At 43.7% G+C, this 26,762-nt stretch overlaps 1 protein-coding gene across 4 annotated transcripts; it reads left to right on the plus strand.

Moving 5' to 3' along the window:
- Window positions 1–1,181: 1,181 nt before the first annotated feature.
- mtmr1a (myotubularin related protein 1a) lies at window positions 1,182–26,252 on the plus strand. Of its 4 annotated transcripts, none has more exons than XM_083788851.1 (19): window positions 1,182–1,449; window positions 3,381–3,556; window positions 5,006–5,099; window positions 5,727–5,761; window positions 12,232–12,299; window positions 12,768–12,862; window positions 13,393–13,500; window positions 14,196–14,294; window positions 14,616–14,699; window positions 15,480–15,629; window positions 16,815–17,003; window positions 18,010–18,195; window positions 19,485–19,643; window positions 20,533–20,580; window positions 21,175–21,267; window positions 22,014–22,127; window positions 22,552–22,595; window positions 24,033–24,165; window positions 25,474–26,252. In XM_083788851.1, exons 2-19 carry the CDS (start codon window positions 3,411–3,413, stop codon window positions 25,633–25,635), a joined length of 2,007 nt encoding a protein of 668 aa, XP_083644977.1. In that variant the 5' UTR covers window positions 1,182–1,449; window positions 3,381–3,410; the 3' UTR covers window positions 25,636–26,252. The 4 variants fall into 4 exon arrangements, with proteins under 4 accessions (XP_083644977.1, XP_083644976.1, XP_083644978.1 ...); XM_083788850.1 differs by having other exon boundaries at window positions 5,727–5,756; window positions 12,224–12,299; XM_083788852.1 differs by lacking the exon at window positions 5,727–5,761 and adding an exon at window positions 10,791–10,812 and having other exon boundaries at window positions 12,234–12,299.
- Window positions 26,253–26,762: the final 510 nt, after the last annotated feature.

Here is a 26,762-nt window from a genome sequence, read left to right on the forward strand (position 1 = left end):
CATAGTCAAAGAAACCTTGTACGAGGGCTCCTGTTAAGGTCTTCAAGGTGTTTTTGCTGACCAGTGAGGAGATCCTGTAAAGGAATCTTGTTCTTTGATTGACTTTTTTGATTACGTTGGTGGCCATTTTATCACCGGAAAGATTGGCCTCCAGGATGGAACCTAGGTAGGTAATTTGATCTTTTCGTGTGATAATATTGTCACCCACTCTAACCAAGAAGCCATCTGCCTTGCTGAGTTTACTATTTGATGGATTCAGTTTTTCCCAGGTGTAAGGATAATTTGTTATCAGCGAGCCAGGTGCAGATTCTACCGAGTTCAGAGCCACCCTTAGATCTCCATATATGGAGACGACCTGTTCTGACATTCCATATGTTGATCTGACCCCCCATGCGACAGTGTCTGCTGTCACCCAGGCGGATGCATGCACGCGACCTCGTCACTTCTTCTCGCCCTCAGGCGACTATACTGGTATTATATTATATTATATTTATATGACCCCATGACCCCATTTTCTCATTTTCTCATGTGTGAGTTGACGGGAACAGAATGTGATAGGGGCACCAGTGTGTGTGTGTGTAACAGCGGGGAGGAGCAGAAAGAATGCAATCTGAGAACCCATCGTAAAAAAATAAATGAAAAACAGCGCCCTCTTTTCCAATCAACAACTGTCAACATTCTGTCTGTCTAGACGGAATATGACAGGGGCACCAGTGTGGGTGTGACATCGGGGAGGAGGAGCAGCAGCCGCCAATGTTGCCAAGTCTGTTTATTACAAGCAACTTCTATTTTATTTTTTCGTCGTGCACAGCAGCCAGCAGACGCATTAATTGTTGCTCATTTGGGCTAATTACTTTTTTCACCTTATGGACCCCCAAATTAAAATGTATTTGTCCGCGGATCCTCATCTGAAAATATTGGAGCAGGGAGGGACGGGGACCCCTTCATGATTTGCGTTGAAATAAATATATTTCCATTTCAAACAATATAAAAGAAAACCCAGATTATTTTTCGTAGACAATTCTCTATGATTTGAATGCACAGGACCACAATGGAAATAAGCCCTCTGTGCTTTTGTGTTATTATCCTTTCAGCACATTTGCAAAAAAATACTATTCAATCGACAAAAAAACTAAACAAAAAAAAAGCTTGTTACTCGCACAACCTGGCAACCCTGGCGCTGCGACTAGTACAGCATCAAGCGGAGGAGCAGCTTCCTCTTTGATGGAAACGGAACAAATAAAAACAACAACACAAAACTACGCCAGTTGCAACGCCATCCATCAAAACCATCCATCCATTAGTCCATCTATCCATGATCAGCGGCTGGACGGGGAGCTGAAGGCCGGCTTCATCAACCTCTCAACCGGCATGACGCCCTGAACACACCCCGCTGGCTGATCCACATCATCACCACCCGCGGTTCGAGTCCCATCCGGGAAGGAAGCGGTAGGTTCTCTCCTACTATAGGGCTGCAAGATGTGACTATATACTCTGCAAATCAATGATCATGATTTCAAAGTCCAAATAGTGAATATAGCCGATCTACAAGCTCACACAAGATCGACTATTTTTATATATTTTTTGTACACCACGACCAGGCATTGCATGCTATGCTAACTTAGTATTAATAATATTACAGGGTTATGTGATGAATCAGAGAAATCTTATTTAGTCGATTATTATTTTTAAATACATGTTTTGGTAGGCTAACACTTTGCATCCCATGTCTAATGTATTATAAACATAAGCTGCTTTGATGAATTGAACAATGTGGACCCTGTTGTAAACAAGTGTAATGCTTAATTGGGTCGTCCACTCACAGTTAACAGTCTTTGTATTGAGTTTGTGCTTAAAATGTACTGTAAATTCTACAAACTGTTAATAAATATTTCAATCAATCAATCAATCTGCCTATATACAATGCCTTATAATCTTTATAACAATACCCATGACACATTATATGACGGTCATGTATAAATACAATAAGACTATATAATTGCATGTACCGGTATAAGCAATCACAAGTATTCATGATTCTATCACAAGTCATTACATAAGAATGACTGATATTCTGATAAGGTTAAGTATCATAATACCAGGATCAGCGTATTATAATTCTCATAGCTATACATTATAATAACGATGTTATAGTATGATTATAACTCACTAGCATTCATTGGACACTTTAATCTTAAGTATATATAGCATTCAATTTAGCATTCAACACAACGTTTCTGCCTACACCTTCAGAAATGTAATTACTTAAAGCACCCATTGGCCCATTTATAGTTTACCTTTAATAAACAACGGACAGACCTTTTTTTCTTTTCAGCTAAACCTTCTTTTTGTTTAATCGATTAATCAACATGAACACGATTAAATGTGTCCAATCTGTGCAGGAAACCGGGTTCAAATCCGGGGTAGAAGGGGAACGTTTTTTTGTCAGGTGAAACCTGACTAATAGCTCATGAAATGTAGACTACCTACTGTAGTCATACTGACGGCCTAGCCTGATTGGCTGCCTCGTCTGCCTCTGGCCAATCCATGCACACACGCACCTCTGGCCAATGGGACAGGGACAGCAAGCAATGGCATGCCAACGGCATCCATGCACAGCGCGCACACTCGAGTCGAGACTCGCAGTGAAATGAATCCGCAGCATGACAGGCAACGCTGAAACGGCACAACAAGCGCTCGGCTAAATAATATATATAGGTCCAGTGCTGGTTGATGTGTTTGTAAAGCGTTATACTATTAGTATTTATTGTAGTGCTGTCGCCTCACAGCTAGAAGGTTCTGGGTTCGATTCCCGCTGGGGACGCTGTGGGCACAGGGGGCGTGTCATCAGTGCCCATACCCGAGGTGGGGTTGGCGAAAGGGCCTTTCTTTGTGGAGTTTGCATGTTCTCCCCATGTCTCCTAGGGTACGTGCCCTCACAAAAAACATGCAGTAATCCTGGTCTCTAAAACTACCTCCCCCTGGCCAGCCGGGGCGCCTGATGGAGGGGAAAGGAACTGGTCGGAATATCGTGTTCCTTCCACACGCTACGTCCCCTGTCAGGTGAAAAGAAGCAGCTTGGACTCCTCATGCATAGAAGGAAGCATGAGGTCAGTCCGCTGCCCCCCCCCCCCCCAGGTTGGCAGAGGAAGTGTAGCGCCCATGATTACGTTAGATAATGGACACTGGGTGAAAAATTGGGTTACAAAATTGTGGGATAAAAAAAAATACAAAATCGTCTCATATAAGAATTGTGGTCCAAAAATAAACCAACCGTCTCGAAGATATTGTTGGGGAGGTGTCTCTGTATCGTTCACTGTTTCACCTGACGCATTATGACTATGTCATCATTCCTTATATATTTCCATTGACTTGCTCAGCACTCCTTATTGGAGGAGGAGGAGGAGGAGATGGACAAACAGTCCAACAGCAGTGGGAGTTCGGTGGCTTCCGACGGACCGGGCAGCACCTCGGCATCGAACCGATCCAAGCTGAGGACCGGCAGCAGCAGCACGTCGTCGTCCAGACATGCCAGCATAGACAGTTCACTGGACAGGTATGGATCTATACCAGCACGGGTTCTCATAACGCTGCCGTGATGCAAGTCCAGATATACTTCACCCATCATGACAGTTTTCTGAAAAACCCCCATGTTTCTATATCAGTGGTTCTCAATATTTCATGTCAGGAGCCCCAGAAACTATATGTAATTGGCCACCGACCCACATCTGGAAAATATGTTGTTCCAGGGACCCAAAGATTTGCGCCACATTTTTACGATTCTTAAAAAAATAGCAGATCTACAAGCTCGTATCGCTATGAGCTTGTAGATCTGCTATTTTTCAACAGCTTTGGTTCTATACATCTATCTACAGAGCTATACATTACAGACTCCACAAATCCACAGTGTTATTGGCGTTTGTGCATTTCTTTGGTTGTGTCCCTATAGTGCTGACAGAGAGACACGATTTGCCAGTTCTGGTCAGAGCTGCTTCTCGGGTTATTTTATCCCATTCTGACCGGGCACCCATTTTGGTGTTAGCATCATGCCGCGCTTTAGCTATTTAAAAATAGCAGATCTACAAGCTCATATCGCGCCACCGAGTGGCGCGATACGAGCTTGTAGGTCTGCTATTTTTGAAAAATCGAAGAGCGACTGACATTTTTAGAATCTGATCTCAGGTCAGAATGGGTTAATCAGACCAGTGTGTGTCCAGTGGAAACCTCGTATGAATCTGATCTCAGGTCAGAATGGGTTAAACAAACAAAGAAGCGAAAAGCTGCATTTTTGCAGTATTTGGAAAATGCTAATTCTATTTTTGTCCGCCCATCCGTCCGGTCCTGCAAATATTTGTGCAAAAACAACAGAGGTGCACACAGGATGGAATGGATGGCATGCTTACATGCTGCTGTACTGTAGGCATTCAGACGTGTTGTCTGTGTGCAATGTGTAGCTATTATAATGTGATTATTATCCAGATGGCTGGATGTTATATAGGCTATTGCCACCACGACCTACTTTAAAGCTGCTATGCTGGACCTAATTGAATGACTAAAACGTTAATTCATACAGTTTAATGTGTATATTAAGGTCGGATCTTCAATGCATTTCAAGTAGGCCTACATTTATAATGCATTATAATGCACTCATATAGAGCGTCGCAGTCCCGCCCCCTTTCATGACGACGACGACAGGCCCAGGAAATAATTCCTGATGCGTCTTTCCCATAGACATTTCAAATAAGTATTTATTTAAAGATCTGTAAGCCACAAACAAAGCCAACGCCGATCGTGAAAAAAATCATGATAATAAACACAATATTTGAAGAAAAAAAACTTGTATCGCCATATTTCAAATTATGATATTTTTATTGTTATTTTTAATTTATTTTAATAATTAGAAAGAAGAAGAAAAGGGCAAGGGTACAACATTTCTTTGTGTGTTTTTTCTTCTTTTCTGTCTGTCTGTCTGTCTGTCTGTCTGTCTGTCTGTCTGTCTGTCTAGTCCTGCAGGCAATCATGTAGAGTGGTGCAAACAGCTCATTGCCGCCACCATCTCCAGTCAGATCTCTACCGACACCACTCCAAGTCAGAGCAAGGTGGGTTTTTTAGCACGCATACACACCCACACACACACGCACGTCCAGTGATGTTGTGATGTCTTCAATGGAATAAGTCGGTGTGTCCTTTTTAGAGGAGTCCCAGGACAATGTTATGAGTCAATCCGGGGCAATCCGAACGAACGAATCTCAATGTGGTAACAAATATCTCTGAGAGACCAGCAGCAGGTATTTCTCTTGGCTTTCGCTAAAGGGTGATTTACACTTTTTTGCAGCGTGTCACACACATACAATAACAGTAGTAGCACAAGCTGTCAGGTGGGAACCTTGTGTGTCCAAAACCAATACTTTAGAAGAAAACAGCCTGTGTCCCGCAAGGGATCCCAAATGTAGTTTAGTCACAATTAAAACCACAAGCTCGTATTAATACTTGGTTCAATATTTACGGACCCACAGACACTTTCAAAGAAATAGCGGATATTGTGAGATCGCAAGCCGTGCTATTTTTTTGCTAATATTCCCACTCTACGACAACGTAGGATATTAATTAACAAATAATATTAATTATAATGATATCATAATTTGAAATATGGCGACACACTTTTTTTTTTTGCCTGATCATCAGCACACAGCAGGCTCATATGTTGCTGTGTTTGTGATCATCAGGGTTGGAGAACATCGGCTATAAGGCAAAGGGTAAGGTTGTTGTCACCGGTAGCGGTCTGTTCCTTATGGCTTATGTGAATTAAGCCGTTATGACCTGTGCCTTATCTCTTATGAGCTGTGCCTCGTGCCGTATGCCTCATAGGCAGTGTTGTTTTTGGCCGCAAGTTTTGATCTTAGTTTTAGTCTTTTAGTCTCTTGAATAGTTTTCATTTACTTCTTTTAGTCACATTTTAGTCACCCGGAATGTCTTAGTGTTAGTCTAGTTGTAGTCGACTAAATATCCTAGGATTTTAGTCGACTGAATCTACAGTTGTTTTAGTCGACTAAAATGTATTTTAGTCTAGTTTTTATTTGTTTTTAGTCATCATAGCTTAGTTTTAGTTTAGTTTCGTCTTAGTTTTAGTCAACAAAATCAACACTGCTTATAGGGGCATAGCAGTGGTGGGCATTTTCCGGTTCCATCAATCCAGACCCCCCCCCCCCTCCCCCCCCATAGAGATTTAAAAAAATATTTACTAGAATCAAGCCATCCAGCATCCTGGTGATTCATGGATTTTTATTTATCTTTAAAAAAAATTCCCCCACAGAATCCACAGAATGTTTTATGGTCTACATTAGGCTTAAAATAATTGATAAAAATATATTTAGTGTCTGGAACGATGGAACCAGAACATGTCCGTCCACCACTGCTAACGACCTGTGTATGCTGCGAGCAAATCGATATTACTTTTGCTTCTGTCTGTATTCGCCGCTCCTTTGCGTGTGATTGGTGGTGCATGTGCAGATGACAGTGGTCAGTGATTCTCAAACTTTCTAAACTATAATTCCTAATTATGTATTCACTTTGATATCTGCTGCTGTCAGGCAGAAAAACCAACTGTGTCCAAAATATTTCAGGAAATTAACATTAGCCATTGTCGGGCACTGATGAAGGGCTGGATAGGCGAAACATTTGTCTATTATTCACTATTCACAGTTCTTGGTGTGTGCGACCCATCGCCGTTATTTCTATTGCATGATTCGAACAGGTAACGCACCATGAGTCAGAGCGCCGTGGTTACAAAGAAAAGTGATAAGTGTCCGATAAAAAATTTGATATCGGACCGGGAAAAAATCGGTATCGGCAGATAGTCAAAATCAAATGATCGGAATCGGAAATCGAGAGCAAAATAACATCTCTAGTAGTTCATGTAACATTCTTTTAAGATTAACCCATTCTGAACGGGCACCCATTTTGGTGTCAGCATCATGTTATGCTTTAGCTATTGAAAAATAGCAGATCTACAAGCTCATATCGCGCCACCGAGTGGCGCGATACGAGCTTGTAGGTCTGCTATTTTTGAAAAATCGAAGAGCGACTGACATTTTTAGAATCTGATCTCAGGTCAGAATGGGTTCATCAGACCAGTGTGTCTCCGGCGGAAACCTCGTATGAATCTGATCTCAGGTCAGAATGGGTCATTCACTATTCACAGTTCTTGGTGTGTGCGACCCATCACCGTTATTTCTATTGCATGATTCGAACAGGTTAACGCACCATGAGTCAGAGCGCGGTGGTTACAAAGAAAAGTGATAAGTGTCAGATAAAAAAATTGATATCGGACCGGGAAAAATCGGTATCGGCAGATAGTCAAAATCAAAATGATCGGAATCGGATCGAGAGCAAAATAACATCTCTAGTAGTTCATGTAAAAAAAAAAATAAGATTAAAGGGACACTTCACCCTTTTTGCAAAATATATATGTTAATGACGTTTAGAAGCTTTAGAACACTTTCCTGGAGATCTTTATGTATGTAATATGTAGTGAGCCTGTTGTCTCTGATGTCATGGACACTGGGCTCACTTCCTTCCTGGACTACATGTTGTCTCAGTAAGACAGCTCTCCCCCTATCCACAAGGAGGATCAGTGCACCAAAGAATTATGGGAATTGTAGTCCAGGAAGGTAGTGAGACCAGTGTCCATGACATCAGAGACAACAGGCTCACTGCTACAATCTAAAATATCTAAAACCACATAATTACACACATAAATACCCCCAGGAAAGTGATCTAAAGCTTCTAAACGTCATTAACATATATTTTTTTGCAAAAAGGGTGAAGTGTCCCTTTAACCACATCAATGATGTTTGGGGGACCCCCTGGAACCCCCTGGAAGTTGAAAACCACTGGGCTAAACTGTAGCTCACACTAGCTATTCACCACCAGTTGTCACTGAGGTCACTTTGTAGGCATTGGTGGGTTTATTGCTGCGAGATATGACGCTGTCTTTTCCATGTCATTGTTTGTGCCAGCGTCTGTCGACAGGCTCTTCTTGTCTTTTCCATGTCATTGTTTGTGCCAGCGCTGTCGACAGTCTCTTTTCCATGTCATTGTTTGTGCCAGCGCTGTCGACAGTCTCTTCTTGCAAGCATAAAATATCCATGTTTTTTTTGTCTAATTTATTGGAGCTTTCACAGTATATTATGGGAGTGTCGAGCAGAGTTATGCAGGAGATCAAAGGTTCTCAGCCCTTTTTCTGGATCAGGGCCTATTTGAAAATCTTAAAATCGTTTGCAGTCCACCCCAGTCCACCCACTTAACATGGCAGCCTTTTATGGCAGTGGTTTTCAACCTTTTTCATACGAAGAAGGTCCATTCTTTTTCGGTGTTTGAGCTACGGACCACCATTTGATGAAATTTAGCCCCTCAGACCCCAAAACGTTGTTGTCGTTGGATATAATTTTGTCCATAATCACATGCTGTATTGATGTCGGTACCATGGGAGAGATGACAGGCAAACATTGATCAAAATAACAATTCTTCTACATTCTCCAATAATGCCACAGACGAAAAACAGTCTAAGTCCACACCATTGATCCATAATGTATAAATGATAGATAAGGGTTCAGGACAACGAGGCCTTTTCGTGGAGGGGTCAGAATGAAATTTGGACTTGGACTGTTTTTCGTCTGTGGTACTCATTATTGTGTAGACTTCTTGTGAATTAATTAATGCAGATGTTTAACCCATTTAGGACTGAGGACTGATTCTACAAATGCCTTCTAAATTCTGACCTAAGTTTCCTGAAAAACTACAAAAACTATTATCTTGCTATATACTGTACATAATAGCATCAAGATCCCCAAAATTGATTCCCGTCTCAAAGGGTAAAAACCCAAAAATTGGTTCCCATTCTAATAAATTACCTCTTGAGAGTGTAAAATGAAACCTGTAGGCGTCCATTTGGTTTCATGTTCATTTAGATACCAGCTCTGGACCATCATATAGCTGGGGACCACCTGGAACCTCCTCAAGGACCACTGGTTGAAAACCACTGTTTTGTGGTGTTAAATGGGCCAGGGCATGGAACAATGAAAATGTGGCACAGGGGAACACGCTTTCGTATGTTTACACACGAAAGGGTGTGTGTGTGTGTGTGTGTGTGTGTGTGTGTGTGTGTGTGTGTGTGTGTGCGTGTGTGTGTGTGTGTGTGTGTGTGTGTGTGTTTTGCTTTTAGCACAGATGCGCGTGCGTGCATGTGTGGCAATGTATTTGAACATTACGTGTTGTGTGTGTGTGTGTACCTCGAATCCCCAGGTGCCAAGATGGCCTAATTTGATGGTAAGATTGGGATTCTTCTAACCCACTTTTGTAGTAATGAATACAAGACAAATGCAGTAGATTAAAGCCAAGGACTATAGTTCACCCCAATAATGTCTTCATTTATGTCATTTACTCAGCCTGTGATGTCTTGTATACAAGGAGAAGGTTTGTTTCTATAACATTCCTTTATGGTGACTGAAGAATACTAAAAAGAAACACAAGTTATGCGGAGGCCAAGTTTATTTCTTCTTCTAAGTATGGCCACATCTTTGCAAAGGTAAACACCTGGCCTAGACGAGAGGCTTCGGATTACACTGCCAAATGTTGTTTTGGTGTTTAGTTCTACCGTTTTACTTACAGTTCATGAAGTATTCATCAAGTATTGTCTCTTGTGTTGTGAGTACACAACAGAGTCCACACCAAAGACTCATAACGCGACGGAACGCCCGAGCACAACCAAACATAAAATGACTTGTCTTTTAGTTCTACTGGAACTCTTCTCCACTAGTCCCTCCCTATAACATTTTAGTCTAGTTTTTATTTTCGGACGAAATTATCAGTAAACCTAGCAGGAAGGGCGAGGTCCGGTAGTATTTATGGTAGTCTTATATATATATAGTCTTATTTATATATTTGGTCTTACTTTTAGTCATCAGCACTTAGTTATTGATTAGCTTTTCGTCAGTGAAGAAGGGTATAGTTGACAGACTTTTTTTTTGGTCTTTGTTTTAGTCGACGAAATCAACACTTCCTGTTTACAACTAACTCTAACAGCGTTCTTCCCACAGATCTCCCCCCCCCACCCCCTCCCCCCATCCTGCCATCTAACATCCTGTATGTGTCTATGCACTGTCGGGTGGATAACCTCATATCTCCAAACGCGTTACTTTTTAGCAAATGGACAAGAACAATTAAATAATAAACTGTATTGGATGAACTGTAGTTATTAATTATTCAGTCACGGCAAGCTCTTGTTACTTTTCATTGGTTAAAGATTTATGCACGCACGCACGCACGCACACACACACACACACACACACACACACACACACACACACACACACATGCAGGCACGCTTCAACATTTTCACTTTCAAATTGTTCAAAAACGAAAATAGCTTATCTACAGGCAGCTATGTTCGCTAAACTCTTGTACAACATTGTATCATTGAATTGTAGGGCATTAACCGACGAAACAAGTTCACACATGTGATTGGAGATAGGAGTTTTCCTGCCCGACGTGTTCGTCTGTGACCTTTCAGTGCAGACAGTGGTGTTTCTGTGCTCAGACGAGCCCCTCACAGCTGCTCCGCCGCCACAAAACACTGGCTTGTTTCGGCTCTGGTGGCGGAAAATAGCAGATCTGACCTCATCCTGCACCTTGATGCTCTTTGTACTAACTTCTAATACTTTATGCTTCTGTCTCTCTCTCTCTCTCTCTCTCTCTCTCTCTCTCTCCATGCTTGCGCTATCCTGGGCCAGGACACGACTGAAGGGGTTAGTGGTGATAGTGATTCTGAGCTCCCACTCCATGCTTTGGCAAGTGTCTCTCTCTCTCTCTCTCTCTCTGTCTCTCTCTCTCTCTCCTCTTCGCTCTCTCTCGTCTTTGGCTTTGCATCAGTGTGCCGTGTCATGAATGTTGAGCCGTATAGACTCTCCTGTCTCACTGTCTTGTCTGTGCAGAAAATGCACTTTGAGTCACAGTCCACACGGACCCACACTTAGTACAGTCATTATTATGTTTTAATTTCTGGGACTCCAACCAACCTATACACCGCAGACTCTTATTCTAACTCTGAGAGTGTACAACATTTGTACAGACATGGAGGAAGAAGAAGAAGAAGAAATGCATTCTGGTAAATCAAGTTTACCAAGGGTAACTGGACTAAGCATCAGATACTTGTTTACAGCCAGGCCCACATGGAGCATTTCATGGTAGTGGTTCAATGCCTTGTCCAAGGGCACTTCAACGGTGGTAATTTTAACATGTCGGACCGCTGATTCGAACTGGCGACCTTCCGATATCTAGCCCGCTCCGCAATCCACTCGGCCACCGCTGCCTGGAAGGGTCCATTGTGAACCATGGTGGTCCCTGCTGCTCCTGGCCCCAAATATTGAGAAACGGTAGTGTGCAGCAATACTTGAATGCATACTGTACTTACTTTCTTACTTTATTTGATTATATTAAATCAATGAACAGTACAGTACAGTACAGTACAGTACAGTACAGTACAGTACAGTACAGTACAGTAAAGAATTGGTTGTACAGTACAGTACGGTACAGTACAGTACAGTACAGTACAGTACAGTACAGTACAGTACAGTACAGTACAGTACAGTAAAGAATTGGTTGTACAGTACAGTACGGTACAGTACAGTACAGTACAGTACAGTACAGTACGGTACAGTACAGTACAGTAAAGAATTGGTTGTACAGTACAGTACGGTACAGTACAGTACAGTACAGTACAGTACAGTACGGTACAGTACGGTACAGTACGGTACAGTACGGTACAGTACAGTACAGTACAGTACAGTACAGTACAGTACAGTACAGTACGGTACGGTACAGTACAGTACAGTACAGTACAGTACAGTACAGTACAGTACAGTACAGTAAAGAAGTGGTTGTACAGTCCCTGACAACAATAAAACAAAATACTGCAGAAAATAATACATAATAATACAGTTACAGTACAAAAGGAAATAACAACCAAATAAAAGTTAAAGAGTCAGCAGTGGAAAGTATTTCCAGAAATACAGATGTGTGTGTGTGTGTGTGTGTGTGTGTGTGGTTTGCAACATGTCTCTCATAGACCAGTGGGGTCCGGGGACCCCCAGGGGCCCCTGTGGGAGTTCCAGGGGGTCCCCAGGTAAATATATCCAAAGAGTTGCCCTCTTGTGTTGCATTGCAGGCTGTGAGAGACCCCAGCAGACAGGTGACCATGGACGACGTGCCGTTGGTCCCAGGAGAGAGCGTCCAGGCCGTCGGTGAGAAACCTCGGCGTTTTAGTTTTTAGTTTTAGTCATATAGTCTCTTATAATTATAGTTTTAATTTTAGTCACCCGGGAATGTCTTGGTGTAGTTTTACTCGACTAAATATCATACGATTTTAGTCGACTAAATCTACAGTTGATTTAGTCGACTGAAATGTATTTTGGTGGGCCTTGATGTGTGTGTGTGTGTGTGTGTGCGTGTGTGTGTTGCTCAGAGCACGTCTCTCTCTCTTCTTATATTTTATTCATAATTTATAGTCCTGACCTGCTTGCGTGTTGTTTTGCTCTGTTTCAATCTGACTCTTTATGGATGCTATTGCATGTGCTAAGGAAAAAACTGATTACTGTGTGTGTGTGTGTGTGTGTGTGTGTGTGTGTGTGTGTGTGTGTGTGTGTGTGTGTGTGTGTGTGTGTGTGTGTGTGTGTGTGTGTGTGTGTGTGTGCGTGCGCGTGCGCGTGCAGTTAAAGATGTCATGTACATCTGTCCATTCAGTGGGCTGGTAACAGGAACATTGACCATCACCCCCTACAAGCTGTTCTTCTGCAGCCTAGAACGGGTAACACACTACTGTACACTAATAAGAAGGAAAGTTCTGCCATCAAAACCTGTCTGGTCATCATCAGTGGCTTGAGCGATGTTCAAGTGTGTTGTGTTGGCAGGCCTTGATGGCGCCGTAATGACTGGCTTAATGACACTTGGTCGCATGCTGTAAATAGCAGATCGACAAGCTTGTAGATCTGCTATTTTTCAGAGAGCAACACCCGAACACGACCAAAACATAAACTGACTTGTCTTTTTAGTTCTACTGGATCAACTAGTCCCTCCCTAACATTTTAGTCTAGTTTTTTTTTTTTTTTCTGACGGAACTGTCAATATATTTAGCCTTAGTTTTAGTCATCATATAGTGTAGTTTTATGTTGTTTGCAACTAACTTTTTTTTTTGGGTAGTCGACGGACATTTTTCGTCATTGTTTTTGTCGACGAAATCAACACTGCAAATCAACACTGCAAATCAACACTGCAAATCAACACTGCAAATCAACACTGCACGCTGTGTGATGTTGTGTTCCTTTTTCGTCTCCCCAGGAGGCTCCCTTCATCCTGGACGTGAACCTGGGAGCTGTCAGCCGTCTGGAGACCATCAACGTTCAGACCCATGGAGAGAACACCAGAGGCCTGGAGCTCGTCTGTAAGGTCTGGAGGAGCCCCTTTTTTTAAAAGATATTTTTGGGGTGTTTTCTGCCTTTTATTTGATAGTACAGTCAGTGGACGTTGACGGGAAACACACAGGTGTAGTGACACGTCGGGCTCAGCAATTAACCCATTCTGACCTGAGATCAGATTCATACGAGGTTTCCACTGGACACACACTGGTCTGATTAACCTGTTCTGACCTGAGATCAGTTTCTAAAAATGTCGTTCTTCGATTAAAATAAATAAATAGCAGACCTACAAGCTCGTATCGCGCCACTCGGTGGCGCGATATGAGCTTGTAGATCTGCTATTTTTCAATAGCTAAAGCATAACATGACGCTGACACCAAAATGGGTGCCCGTTCAGAATGGGTTAAATGGAACCTGGGACACGCCGTCCCAGGTTCACGCGTCCCCTCGTGCCCCGATGTGGGCCTGTACTGTACATCTGCAATTCTTAAGCATTTTCTTTAGAAGGCCTTTGGGTTAGCCACGCACGCACGCAGCCATTGGCGCCATGCCTGCTCATTCATCTAATGTCAATTGTCAATTCAGCCTGAAAACCAGGCTGTTCCTCAATGATATTTCATCGTCAAAGCAAATATTGCAGCAGCCGAACGAACTCTATAAATTAAACAAGGTATATCTCTCTCTCTCTCTCTCTCTCTCTCTCTCCTGTCCCTCTCTCTCTAACAGGACATCAGGAGTCTGAGGTTTGCCTATAAGTACCAAGAGAACCAACCTGATATCGTAGAGGTGTTGGCCAAGCATGCCTTCCCACTGTCCAGAGGCCTGGTGCGTCCGTTCGTCTGTCTGTGTTTCATATTGTACATACACTACAGTACTATATTCTAAGACCCAAAGAGGGTTAGAATTCTTAGCTTTCGCCATTGGCAATTTTGCCTATCAGTTATTATTATGTCTTGTGAAATGGATCTAATGTAGAGAAAAAACAAACGTATAATTTCAACAAAATTAAACAAAAATAACCTATATGCACATCACCTGTGTGTGTGCCGCATGAACCCGGTCACGTTGCCAGGCCTGTTATTCCGTAAGCGCCCGTGATCACGTTTATTTGAGATGACCGCCATTGTCTTTGCATCTTTGCTGCAGCCCCTGTTTGCGTTCCTGTACAAAGAGGAGTTTCCTGCGGATGGATGGAAAGTTTATGACGCCGTGGCGGAGTACAGGAGACAGGTGAAAACACACACACACACACACACACACACACACACACACACACACACACACACACACACACACGCACACACACACAGAGAAGAATTATGATTCTTGAATGGTTAACATGAATGGTTCTTCATCTGTAGTTGTTTTTGGTCAAAGTTCTTTGGGGAACCTTTTTAACACTTTTAAACCATGTCTCAATAGGCAGACATTCATCGGAAATACTGCAGATCTAAGAGCTCACAGCACACCACATCGTGCCGCGTTGTGACCTTTATTTTCGACGAAGGAATTTCACTAGCTAATATAGGGTTTAAGTGGGTTGGGTTCTTTATACCGAACCAATCAGATATATGGTTCTTTAACCCATTCTGACCTGAGATCAGATTCATACGAGGTTTCCACTGGACACACACTGGTCTGATTAAACCCATTCTGACCTGAGATCAGATTAAAAAAATGTCAGTCGTTCTTCGATTTTTCTAAAATAGCAGACCTACAAGCTCGTATCGCGCCACTCGGTGGCGCGATATGAGCTTGTAGATCTGCTATTTTTCAATAGCTAAAGCATAACATGATGCCGACACCAAAATGGGTGCCCGTTCAGAATGGGATAAAGACCTTTGTCTGAAAGGTTCTTTCTGGAACCAAAAAAACAGTTCTTCTATCCATAGCATCACTCTGAAGAACCAGTTTTGCCTGTCACCTTTTATTTTTATACGTGTAGGGTTAAAAAATATAAAACATTTGATCATGCGCGTGTGTGTGTACTGTATGTGTGTGTGATCTCAGGGCCTGCCCAACGAGAGCTGGACCTTCAGCAAGGTGAACAGCAGCTACGAGGTGTGTGACACCTACCCCTCGGTCCTGGTCGTCCCCACCAGCATCAAGGACGACGACATCAAGAGGGTGGCGGCCTTCAGGGCCAAGCACCGCATACCGGTGAGTGACACTCGGTGTTGATTTTGTCGACTAACACTATGACAAGAACCAAGTGGTGCAACTCTGTATCGTTTGCGTCCAGCAGGTGGCAGCCATGTCACATACTTCTGTCGTTCCAATTTCACACATGCGCACACCACTCATGCTCATGGTTACAGGTACACACACAGGTACACACGTACACACACAGGTACACAGCTACACGGACATTGCAAGCTGGATGTAGAAGTGGTTTGCACCACTTAAAAAGATGTTCGTCTGCTTTTCCACTGACGAAAACTAGACGGAAACTCTTCGGAAACTCTTTTGAAAAGTGGCATGCCACTTTGAAAAGCGGCATACCACTTTGTATGGAGTTAGAACAAAAAGTCTCAAAAGTGTCACAGTAAATATTACAGATTCGTAACTCAAAACGTTCAGATTTGCAACTCACGTGGGTGAACTCACAGGTTCACATTTTGTGTTTTGTATCCACAAGTTCAGATTTGTGTTTTGTATCTGTATTTGTGTTTTGTATCTGTATTTGTGTTTTGTATCTGTATTTGTGTTTAGTATCTGTGTTTGAAAGCAGCATGCCGCTGTCCCAAAGTGGCATGCCACTTTGGGACAGCGTTGTGAGCTTGTAGATCGGCTATTTTCAATAGATCTTGTACACATTTTGAACTTGTGAAATGGGATATTCTGCAACATGACTACTTTTACTTGTAATACTTTTAAGTACATTTTGATGCCGATACTTTTGTACTTTTACTTGAGTACATTTTGAATTACATTACTAATTAATTAGTCTACATTACAGTATTCTTCCTCAAGTAAAACATTTCAGTACGTTACTTTTTTTCCAGTTCATTTCAGCATTTCAGTAGTTTTTTCCACCACTGCGTGTATATTATCCCATTCTGACCGGGCACCCATTTTGGTGTCGGCATCATGTCGTGCTTTAGCTATTTAAAAATAGCAGATCTACAAGCTCATATCGCGCCACCGAGTGGCGCGATACGAGCTTGTAGGTCTGCTATTTTTGAAAAAAATCGAAGAACGACTGACATTTTTAGAATCTGATCTCAGGTCAGAATGGGTTCGTCAGACCAGTGTGTGTCCGGCGGAAACCTCGTATGAATCTGATCTCAGGTCAGAATGGGTTAAATCCCGGCCTGTGCTGCGGTGTGTCCGGTCCGCTAACAGGTGCTGTCGTGGATCCACCCGGAGTCCCAGGCCACCATCGTGCGCTGCAGCCAGCCGCTGGTGGGCGCGTCGGACCGCCGCTGCAGGGAGGACGAGCGCTACCTGCAGACCATCATGGACGCCAACGCGCAGTCGCACAAACTCTGCATCTTTGACGCCCGACAGGGCAGCGTGGCCGACACTAACAAGGTACGTTATTACTAACGGCACATCGTCTGCGATTGCGCTAGCCCGGGGGAAAGAGGTTCCCAACTGGTATACTACGTATAGTACCCCTGGTGGTACTTGAGCCCCCCTCTGGTGGTGCTTGCAGAGGAGTCTCCCCCAAAAAGTAGTGAAAGTGGAATGAAATATTTATATTACTACCTGTAGGTAGGCTGTCCAGCCGTGCTGAAAATGAGCATGACAGCACACCTAGCCGTTAATAGAAGATTTGAGAACGGATTAATCACATTAGAAATATCATCAGTTGTGCTGATTGGTGATTAGACAGAGTTTTGTCAGAGCAGCAGCATTATTATTGGCTTAGGAATGGAACCAAAAGGGCAGGTATTATTACGCTCCTGTAGTTTAACATCAGTTATTATGGTGGTACATGGAGAGCCAAATATTTTCTGAGGTGGTGCTTCAGTATAAAAAGGTTGGGAACAAATAATAATTCTTCTAACACTTGAGAGCGTAAAATGAAACCTTCATTTTACACTCTCAAGAGTTAACCCATTCTGAACGGGTGTTAGCATCATGTTATGCTTTAGCTATTGAAAAATAGCAGATCTACAAGCTCATATCGCGCCACCGAGTGGCGCGATACGAGCTTGTAGGTCTGCTATTTTTAGAAAAATCAAAGAACGACTGACATTTTTAGAATCTGATCTCAGGTCAGAATGGGTTAATCAGACCAGTGTGTGTCCAGTGGAAAACCTCGTATGAATCTGATCTCAGGTCAGAATGGATTAAAGATCTAATAAGGGTCAATTTGGTTACCAACTCTCCATCATTTTAGCTGGGGACCACATGGTTGAAAACCACTGGGCTAAAGATAACCTCTCTATCTCTCTCTCTCTCTCCTCTCCTGCAGGCTAAAGATAACCTCTCTATCTCTCTCTCTCTCTCTCTCTCTCCTGCAGGCTAAAGATAACCTCTCTCTCTCTCTCTCTCTCTCTCTCTCTCTCTCTCTCTCCTGGTTACCATGCAGGCTAAAGACGGAGGCTACGAGAGCGAGAGTTTCTACCCCAACGTGGAGCTGACCTTCCTGGAGATCCCCAACATCCACGTGATGCGCGACTCCCTGAGGAAGCTGAAGGACGTGGTGTACCCCACCATCGACGAGAGCCACTGGCACTCGCACATCGACAACACACACTGGCTGGAGTACATACGAGTACGTGACTATAACCCCATTAGGACCCTGAAAAGCATCTGTGTCACTTTATTAGCGTCTAACCACTCGAACCGTTATTTTTATTCAAAAGGTTTTGCACAAAGATTTGCACAAATATATATTTTTTTAACCTATTCTGATCGGGGACCCATTTTGGTGTTAGCATCATGTCGTGCTTTAGCTATTGAAAAATAGCAGATCTACAAGCTCATATCGCGCCACCGAGTGGCGCGATACGAGCTTGTAGGTCTGCTATTTTTGAAAAATCGAAGACACTTTTAGAATCTGATCTCAGGTCAGAATGGGTTAATAATGAAACTGTCAGGATGTAATAGACATTTTTAGAATCTGATCTCAGGTCAGAATGGGTTAAAGCAAACATTTGTAACTAAAATCTTTGCATCTGGGGGTCCCTAGCCTGCCCCAGCCAGCGTGATTTCTGGTCTAGAGGGGGGCGGGTGCTGCTGGGACCACGGCGCTGGATCCTATTGCCTCACCGATCTGAGCGCCCGCCCACTATTTTTGAAAAATCGAAGAGCGACTGACATTTCTAGAATCTGATCTCAGGTCAGAATGGGTTCATCAGACCAGTGTGTGTCCAGTGGAAACCTCGTATGAATCTGATCTCAGGTCAGAATGGGTAGACCTTTAACGCCTCAACAGGCGCCTTAACAGCCGAGTTGACAAATCATGACAATAAACAATTTTTTGGGGGGCCGAACAAATCATACTATCATCATCATCATACTATAATTCTAACAATGTCTGTCTGTCTGTCTGTCTGTCTGTCTGTCTGTCTGTCTGTCTGTCTGTCTGTCTGTCTGTCTGTCTGTCTGTCTGTCTGTCTGTCTGTGTGTCAGAGCCGTAGCTCCTCATTGCCTGCACCAATCGCTCCCACTTGTCACACAGGCATTGACCATATGAATATGGAGGGCGTAACAAAGCCCTTTTTTAAATTTGACACATTACTGATTATTAATTAATTTATTAGTGAATTAAAAATGCACCGGGCGCAGTACCCCCCCACGGCCACAAGGGGCAAATATCTCACAACGGGTAAGGGCTAGTAATTATAAAGAAGAAAAACAACAAAAAAGTGTCCCTGCCCTTTTTTCGTCTTTCTAATTATCTGTTCGGTCCATGTCTTTAAATAAATACGTTTTGAAACGTCTATGGGAAAATGAATGGTGAATTCTCTTCCGGTGCCCTCGCACAGCGACACTCTTATTTTGCGGTATTTCAACAAACCCAACTAAACTTGTTTCACCACTGTGCGTGCGTGCGTGCAGCTGCTGTTGGCCGGCGCGGTGCGCATCGCTGACCGCCTGGAGTCGGGGAAGACCTCCGTGGTGGTCCACTGCAGCGACGGCTGGGATCGAACCGCCCAGCTCACATCTCTGGCCATGCTGATGCTGGACAGCCACTACCGCACTCTACGGGGCTTCCAGGTCAGTGGATGCTACACACTACACACTACACACTACACACTACACACTCTACGGGGCTTCCAGGTCAGTGGATGCTACACACAGTGGTGGAAAAAGTACTCAAATGTTTTACTGATAGGCAGTGGCGTTCACAGATAGACACTAGCGGGTGCTATAGCACCCCCTGCCCTTTTGGCAATGTGCTAAAAAAAAAAAAAAAAACGTTTTATTTTTTTCTTACTTTTTAGTGTGTGGACCATGGTGACATTGATCAAATCTTGATAAAAAATGCTTCTACTATATTATTTAGGCCCCCACAATCTAAAGCTATGTTTCTATGTCAGTGGTTCTTCGATAAAAAAATAAATAGCAGACCTACAAGCTCGTAGCGCGCCACTCGGTGGCGCGCTATGAGCTTGTAGATCTGCTATTTTTCAATAGCTAAAGCACCAAAATGGGTTCCCGCCCCAAAATGCGCAGCACAAGGTGCCCTTTTTTCACTTGAGCACCTGCCCCTCTAAATGTCTGTGCACGCCACTGCTGATAGGGACACTTCACCCTTTTTGCAAAAAAAAAGTGACGTTTAGAAGATTTAGAACACTTTACTGGGGGTCTTTATGTGTGTAATATGTGGTTTTAGATTTTAGCATGATGTCATGGACACTGGGCTCACTTACTTCCTGTCTTACTACTCAGTAAGACAGCCCTCCCCCTATCCACAAGGAGGATCAGTGCACCAAAGCATTATGGGAATTGTAGGAAGTTCATTTTGGGTTCCCAAAATAGCAGTTCAGGAGCTGCGATAACTGCTCTAACGTCGATGCTTGTTATGTTATTCATGGCTAGCTCCCTCCCACCTTCTCTCTCTCTCTCTGTGTGTGTGTGTGTGTGTGTGCATGCATGTGTCCAGGTTCTTGTGGAGAAGGAATGGCTGAGTTTCGGGCACAAGTTTGCTGCGGTGAGTGGAGGAAACAAAACCATACACAATAACGTGTAGTTATACTGTAACTTACAGTAAACACATTCTGTCTAAAGTGATGGTCGATCTTCAATCACCCAGAAAATACATTTTGTAACTGTGATCATCAGTTCTTTAGTTATGGGCTGTTGAATAAAGCTTGTTTTGACCAAAAACACAATCTGGGAAAAGAGATAAATGCATTTTTTTGTTCTAAATCTAAGGCGGACGGCAGGCTAAATTGTCACTTCCGGTTCGTTTCCGGTTGTATCTGTCGCCTTAGCAACCTATAGAACCATCCATACGTTGGCCGAAGAGCGCCATCTATCTTAAACCACTGAAAAGACCACATGGCGGAGATCTCCGTCATTGCCGGCGGTGACACGTTAATGGATTATAGACCTGACGTAGATCTTTGACCTAGTAACCACTTCAACCGTAGAGCGTCCCGTTTCTCAGGGGAACATTCGGACATAGGATTCTGTCCAAATTCCATGCTGTATCTTGAGAGTTGACATGAAAAGGTGTGTGTGTGTGTGTGTGTGTGTGTGTGTGTGTGTGTGCGTGTGTGCGTGTGCGCGTGTCTCTCTCCAGCGCGTGGGTCATGGCGATGAGAACCACGCTAACTCTGAGCGTTCTCCTCTCTTCATTCAGTTCATGGACTGTGTTTGGCAGATGACACGACAAGTGAGACTTCATTGACATTCATTATTCTCTCTCATCTCTCTCTCTCTCTCTCTCTCTCTCCAGTGTTGATTTCAACAAATCTTTATTTTAGTTTTAGTCATATAGTTTTTAGTTAGTTTGGAATATCATACCGATTTTAGTCGACTAAAATGTATTTTGGCGGTGCCTCGATGCCGTCGTAACACGCTGTGAGCTTGTAGATTAGTTGCTTAGTTTTCATCTATAGTTTCCATGTAGTTTTCGCCAGTGGAAAAAGGGTAGTCCACGAACATCAACACTCTCTCTCTCTCTCTTGAAATATAATAATAATAGCACCTTTCATGACATGAAATGCAGCTCAAAGTGCTTTACAGAACAATGGAGAATAAAAGAAAAGCAAGGCAACGACATTAAAAAACAAGCAGTAATGCAGTACAGTGAGGAACAAAAAATAAAAAATACAAGATCAATTAAAAGCAATGTAGTAGAAGTGGGTCTTGAGCTGAGCTTTAAAAATGTCTACAGAGGCTGCCTGACGAAGGTACAGTGGGAGCTTGTTCCATGCCGACGGCCCGTAGAAGCAAAAAGCTGCTTCCCCGTATTTTTTTGTTGCCATTTTTTTGGGCAAAGCGAGCAGGCCGGCGGTGGAAGACCTTAGGGGTCGGTTTGGGACATATTTAGGCAGGCAGTCATGTAGGTTGAAGGTGCGAGACCATTGAGAGGGACATTGACATGTTTCACTGACCATGTGCTGTTCTGCGTGGCAGTTCCCGGCTGCGTTCGAGTTCAACGAGCTGTTCCTCATCACGGTGTGTGACCACCTGTACAGCTGTCTGTTCGGAACCTTCCTCTATAGCAGCGAACAGGAGCGAGTAGCCAAGGTAACAATGCGTGTGCATGACCGCCATTATCCCATTCTGACCTGAGATCAGATTCATACGAGGTTTCCGCCGGACACACACTGGTCTGATGAACCCATTCTGACCTGAGATCAGATTCTAAAAATGTCAGTCGTTCTTCGATTTAAAAAAAAATAGCAGACCTACAAGCTCGTATCGAGCCACTCGGTGGCGCGATATGAGCTTGTAGATCTGCTATTTTTCAATAGCTAAAGCATAACATGATGCCAACACCAAAATGGGTGCCCGGTCAGAATGGGTTATGTTACACAGTCGTTCAGTGCAGGAGTTCTCTAATTGTTGTAGACTTCTTGTAAATGAAGTGAAATGCAGATGTTTGACAATAATCTAAGCTAACGTTCTTTTTTGTCTTCTCTCCACCGCCACCCCCTCCTGGCCGCCGTAGGAAGTGCAGACCAAAACAGTGTCACTGTGGTCTTACATTAACAGGTAATGCACAGCGATACTGTACAACAACACCACATTCCACACCTCGATAACAACACGCAACACTGGATGTTTACCTCACAGGCTGACTTTATGAGACCGCTAGCATAAAACTAGAGGCATCTCAGCTTTTCTATTCTGATTTCTGTTACTGTGGGGAGTGGGGACAGCTTTCGCTGAAAATAGCCGATTGACAAGCTCACTGAAGCGAATTACATAAAATCACACCTGTGTGAAGTGAGGGCAGTCTTATCGTCGTACATCACAAAAAAAAGGCCCTCAAAAACAGCCAAGCCGTGTAACACATAATAACCTGTGTTGTTTTTGACAGCAACATTTGATTTTAATTTTTTGTCATAGTCTTTTGAATAGTTTTCATTTAGTTTTAGTCACATTTTAGTCCCCTGGAATGATTTAGTGTATGTCTAGTTTTAGTCGACTAAATATCATAAGATTTTAGTTGACTAAATCTACAGTTGATTTAGTCGACTAAAATGTATTTTGGCGGGCCTTGGATGCCGTCGTAATGACTGTTTTTACACTCTTACAAGCCGTGGGCTTGTAGATCTGTTATTTTCAGCATGCAACAAATATTGTAAAATGACTTGTACTGGATCTCTCGTCCACTAGTCCCTGTCTAACATTTTAGTCTAGTTTTTATTTATTGACGAAAATTGTCAGTATATTTAGTCTCAGTTTTAGCCACCCTAGCTTAGTTTTCATTTAGTTTCCATTTAGTTTTCGTTAGTGGAAAAAGGTAGTCGACGAACATTTTTCGTCGCCGAAATCAACACTGACAATAACTGAATGATAATGAATGATGATTGGTTGGTTGGTTCCACACAGTGTATGATAATGAATGATGATTGGTTGGTTGGTTCCACACAGTGTATGATAATGAATGATGATTGGTTGGTTGGTTCCACACAGTGTATGATAATGAATGATGATTGGTTGGTTGGTTCCACACAGTGTATGATAATGAATGATGATTGGTCGGTTGGTTCCACACAGTGTATGATAATGAATGATGATTGGTTGGTTGGTTGGTTCCACACAGTCAAATAACTGTATGATAATGAATGATGATTGGTTGGTTGGTTCCACACAGTCAAATAACTGAATGATAATGAATGATGATTGGTCGGTTGGTTCCACACAGTGTATGATAATGAATGATGATTGGTTGGTTGGTTCCACACAGTGTATGATAATGAATGATGATTGGTTGGTCGGTTGGTTCCACACAGTGTATGATAATGAATGATGATTGGTTGGTTGGTTGGTTCCACACAGTCAAATAACTGAATGATAATGAATGATGATTGGTCGGTTGGTTCCACACAGTCAAATAACTGAATGATAATGAATGATGATTGGTCGGTTGGTTCCACACAGTGTATGATAATGAATGATGATTGGTCGGTTGGTTCCACACAGTCAGCCGGAGGAGTTCAGCAACCCGTTCTATGTAGACTATGAGCATCACGTCCTGTACCCGCTGGCCTCCAGTCGCCACCTAGAGCTCTGGACCAGTTACTACACCCGCTGGAACCCCCGCATGAGGCCTCAGGTAGCTGTGCGTGTGTGTGTGTGTGTGTGTGTGTGCGTGTGTGTGTTTGTGTGTGTGTGTGTGTGTGTGTGTGTGTGTGTGTGTGTGTGTGTGTGTGTGTGTGTGTGTGTGTGTGTGTGTGTGTGTGTGTGTGTGTGTGTGTGTGTGTGTGTGTGTGTGTGTGTGTGTGTGTGTGTGTGTGTGTGTGTGTGTGTGTGTGTGTGTGTGTGTGTGTGTGTGTGAAATGGATCATATCAGCCTTTTTAACCTGTGGGTCGTTTGTTGCTCTCAGAGACTTTCACAGGATTTGATTCTTCTGCTGTCCGTGTTTATGAACACATTAATAATAATAATAATAATGGCTTGCATTTTTATAGCGCTTTTCCATGCACTACGTGCTTACTCGAAGCGCTTTACAATGGTCCATTCTTTCATACATTGGGAGGTGAAGCGGCGAACAGTCGACACCAGCATCCTCACTTCCCACATTCACACACCAATGGTGACAAGCTCACACCGACCGACTCATTGGAGGCAATGTAGGGTTCAGTGTCTTTGCCCAAGGACACTTCGACATGTGGACAGGAGGAGACGGGATTCGAACCGCCGACCCACGGATCATTGGACGACCTGCTCTACCTCCTGAGCCACAGCCTCCTGAACACAATGACCGTCTCCAATCCAACACTCGACTGCTTTCAGTGATTACGCCAGAGGGTGCTCTTCGTCAACCTATGAAGGACGCTGTGACGTCCAGAAACGGATACACCCGGAAATCACGTGATCCAAAATAATAATAATAATCTAGCCCGCTGTCAAAATCACAATCTTTGGATAGAATTGGAACAATTGATTTAGATTATTAGCGTCAGAAGATTTTGCCTCCCATCCATTGAAATGGAGGCGGAACACTTTTGATGACGCTCCTAGACTGTAGAGTGGTGCGTGCTGATCAAACAAGTAATCCCCCGTCTTTTGGATCAATCTCCGTCCTGGGCACATAACGTAATTAATTAATTAACCCATTCTGCCCATTTTGGTGTCAGCATCATGTTATGCTTTAGCTATTGAAAAATAGCAGATCTACAAGCTCATATCGCGCCACCGAGTGGCGCGATACGAGCTTGTAGGTCTGCTATTTTTGAAAAATCGAAGAGTGACTGACATTTCTAGAATCTGATCTCAGGTCAGAATGGGTTAATCAGACCAGTGTGTGTCCATGTGGAAACCTCGTATGAATCTGATCTCAGGTCAGAATGGGTTAATGAATAGGACGGTGATCTCCGTTCTGGGCTCTGGAGGTGTTAACGTGCGCTTCTGTGTCACCAGATGCCGGTGCACCAGACGCTGAAGGAGCTCCTCTTCCTCAGGGCGGAGCTGCAGAAGCGCGTGGAGGAGCTCCAGAAAGACGTCACGTCGTCCCCCTCCATCTCCTCTGCCTCTGATCACAGCGCCTCGCCCTCACACACCCCGCTGCACACCACGGTCTGACACGCACACACACACACACACACCACGGTCTGACACGCACGCACACACACACCCTCACACACACCGCTGCACACCACGGTCTGACACGCACGCACACACACACACACACCGCTACACACCACGGTCTGACACGCACGCACACACACACACACCGCTACACACCACGGTCTGACACGCACGCACACACACACACACCGCTACACACCACGGTCTGACACGCACGCACACACACACACACACCGCTACACACCACGGTCTGACACACACGCACACACACACCGCTACACACCACGGTCTGACACGCACACACACACACACACACCCTCACACACACCGCTACACACCACGGTCTGACACTCACACACACACACACCCTCACACACACCGCTACACACCACGGTCTGACACACACACACACACACACCCTCACACACACCCCTACACACCACGGTCTGACACGCGCACACACACACACACACCACGGTCTGACACGCACACACACACACACACCCCTACACACCACGGTCTGACACGCACACACACAAACACACACACACACGCACACACACTGCATAACTGCACATGTTTGTTTGTTAATACTACTAATATTAATAATAATGACCCTGTTGCCTGTGTTTATAATGTATTGCAGGGTTCCCCAATTAATTTTCCTCAAGGGCCATATTTTGACTAGCGTACCAGGCTGGGGGCCGAGTCTGCACGCGCGAGGTCGAGGTCTTGCCCTGAAAATTCATTTTCAGGGCAAGACCCCATTTGAAAAGGATGCCCAGTTTGACATGCATAGGCTACTGACCCCCATTTAATGCCATTTATATCTGGGACCCTTAAAAAAAACAAAAAAAGAAAACATTTTTTTTTTTTTTTTGGAAATTCTTTCATGGGCCACAAGGGGGCGCTCTGTGGGCCGCAAATGGCCCGCGGGCCGCCTATTGGGGAACCCTGATGTATTGGGTGGAACGGGTTTTATGTCAAGTACACCATTGCCCAATGAAATTGGTTTTTAATTTTTTTAACTACTAGTACAAAGTAGTACATAAGAAATGCATGAAGCCTGTTACGTTCATATTTTGTTGTTTCACGTCTCGTTTGGTTAGTTATAGTTAGTT

This window comes from Protomyctophum parallelum, assembly GCF_964188405.1.
Source record: "Protomyctophum parallelum genome assembly, chromosome: 18".
NCBI classification, from domain to species: Eukaryota; Metazoa; Chordata; class Actinopteri; order Myctophiformes; family Myctophidae; genus Protomyctophum; species Protomyctophum parallelum.

What these genes read in the sequence shown, in the direction of transcription:
- mtmr1a (XM_083788850.1), top strand. Translation starts at nt 3,411, where the DNA reads ATGGACAAACAGTCCAACAGCAGTGGGAGTTCGGTGGCTTCCGACGGA. An exon ending in ACTGGCTGGAGTACATACGA is followed by an intron (nt 18,196 to 19,484) that starts GTACGTGACTAT and finishes GCGTGCGTGCAG; the next exon opens with CTGCTGTTGGCCGGCGCGGT. An exon ending in GCACTCTACGGGGCTTCCAG is followed by an intron (nt 19,644 to 20,532) that starts GTCAGTGGATGC and finishes GCATGTGTCCAG; the next exon opens with GTTCTTGTGGAGAAGGAATG.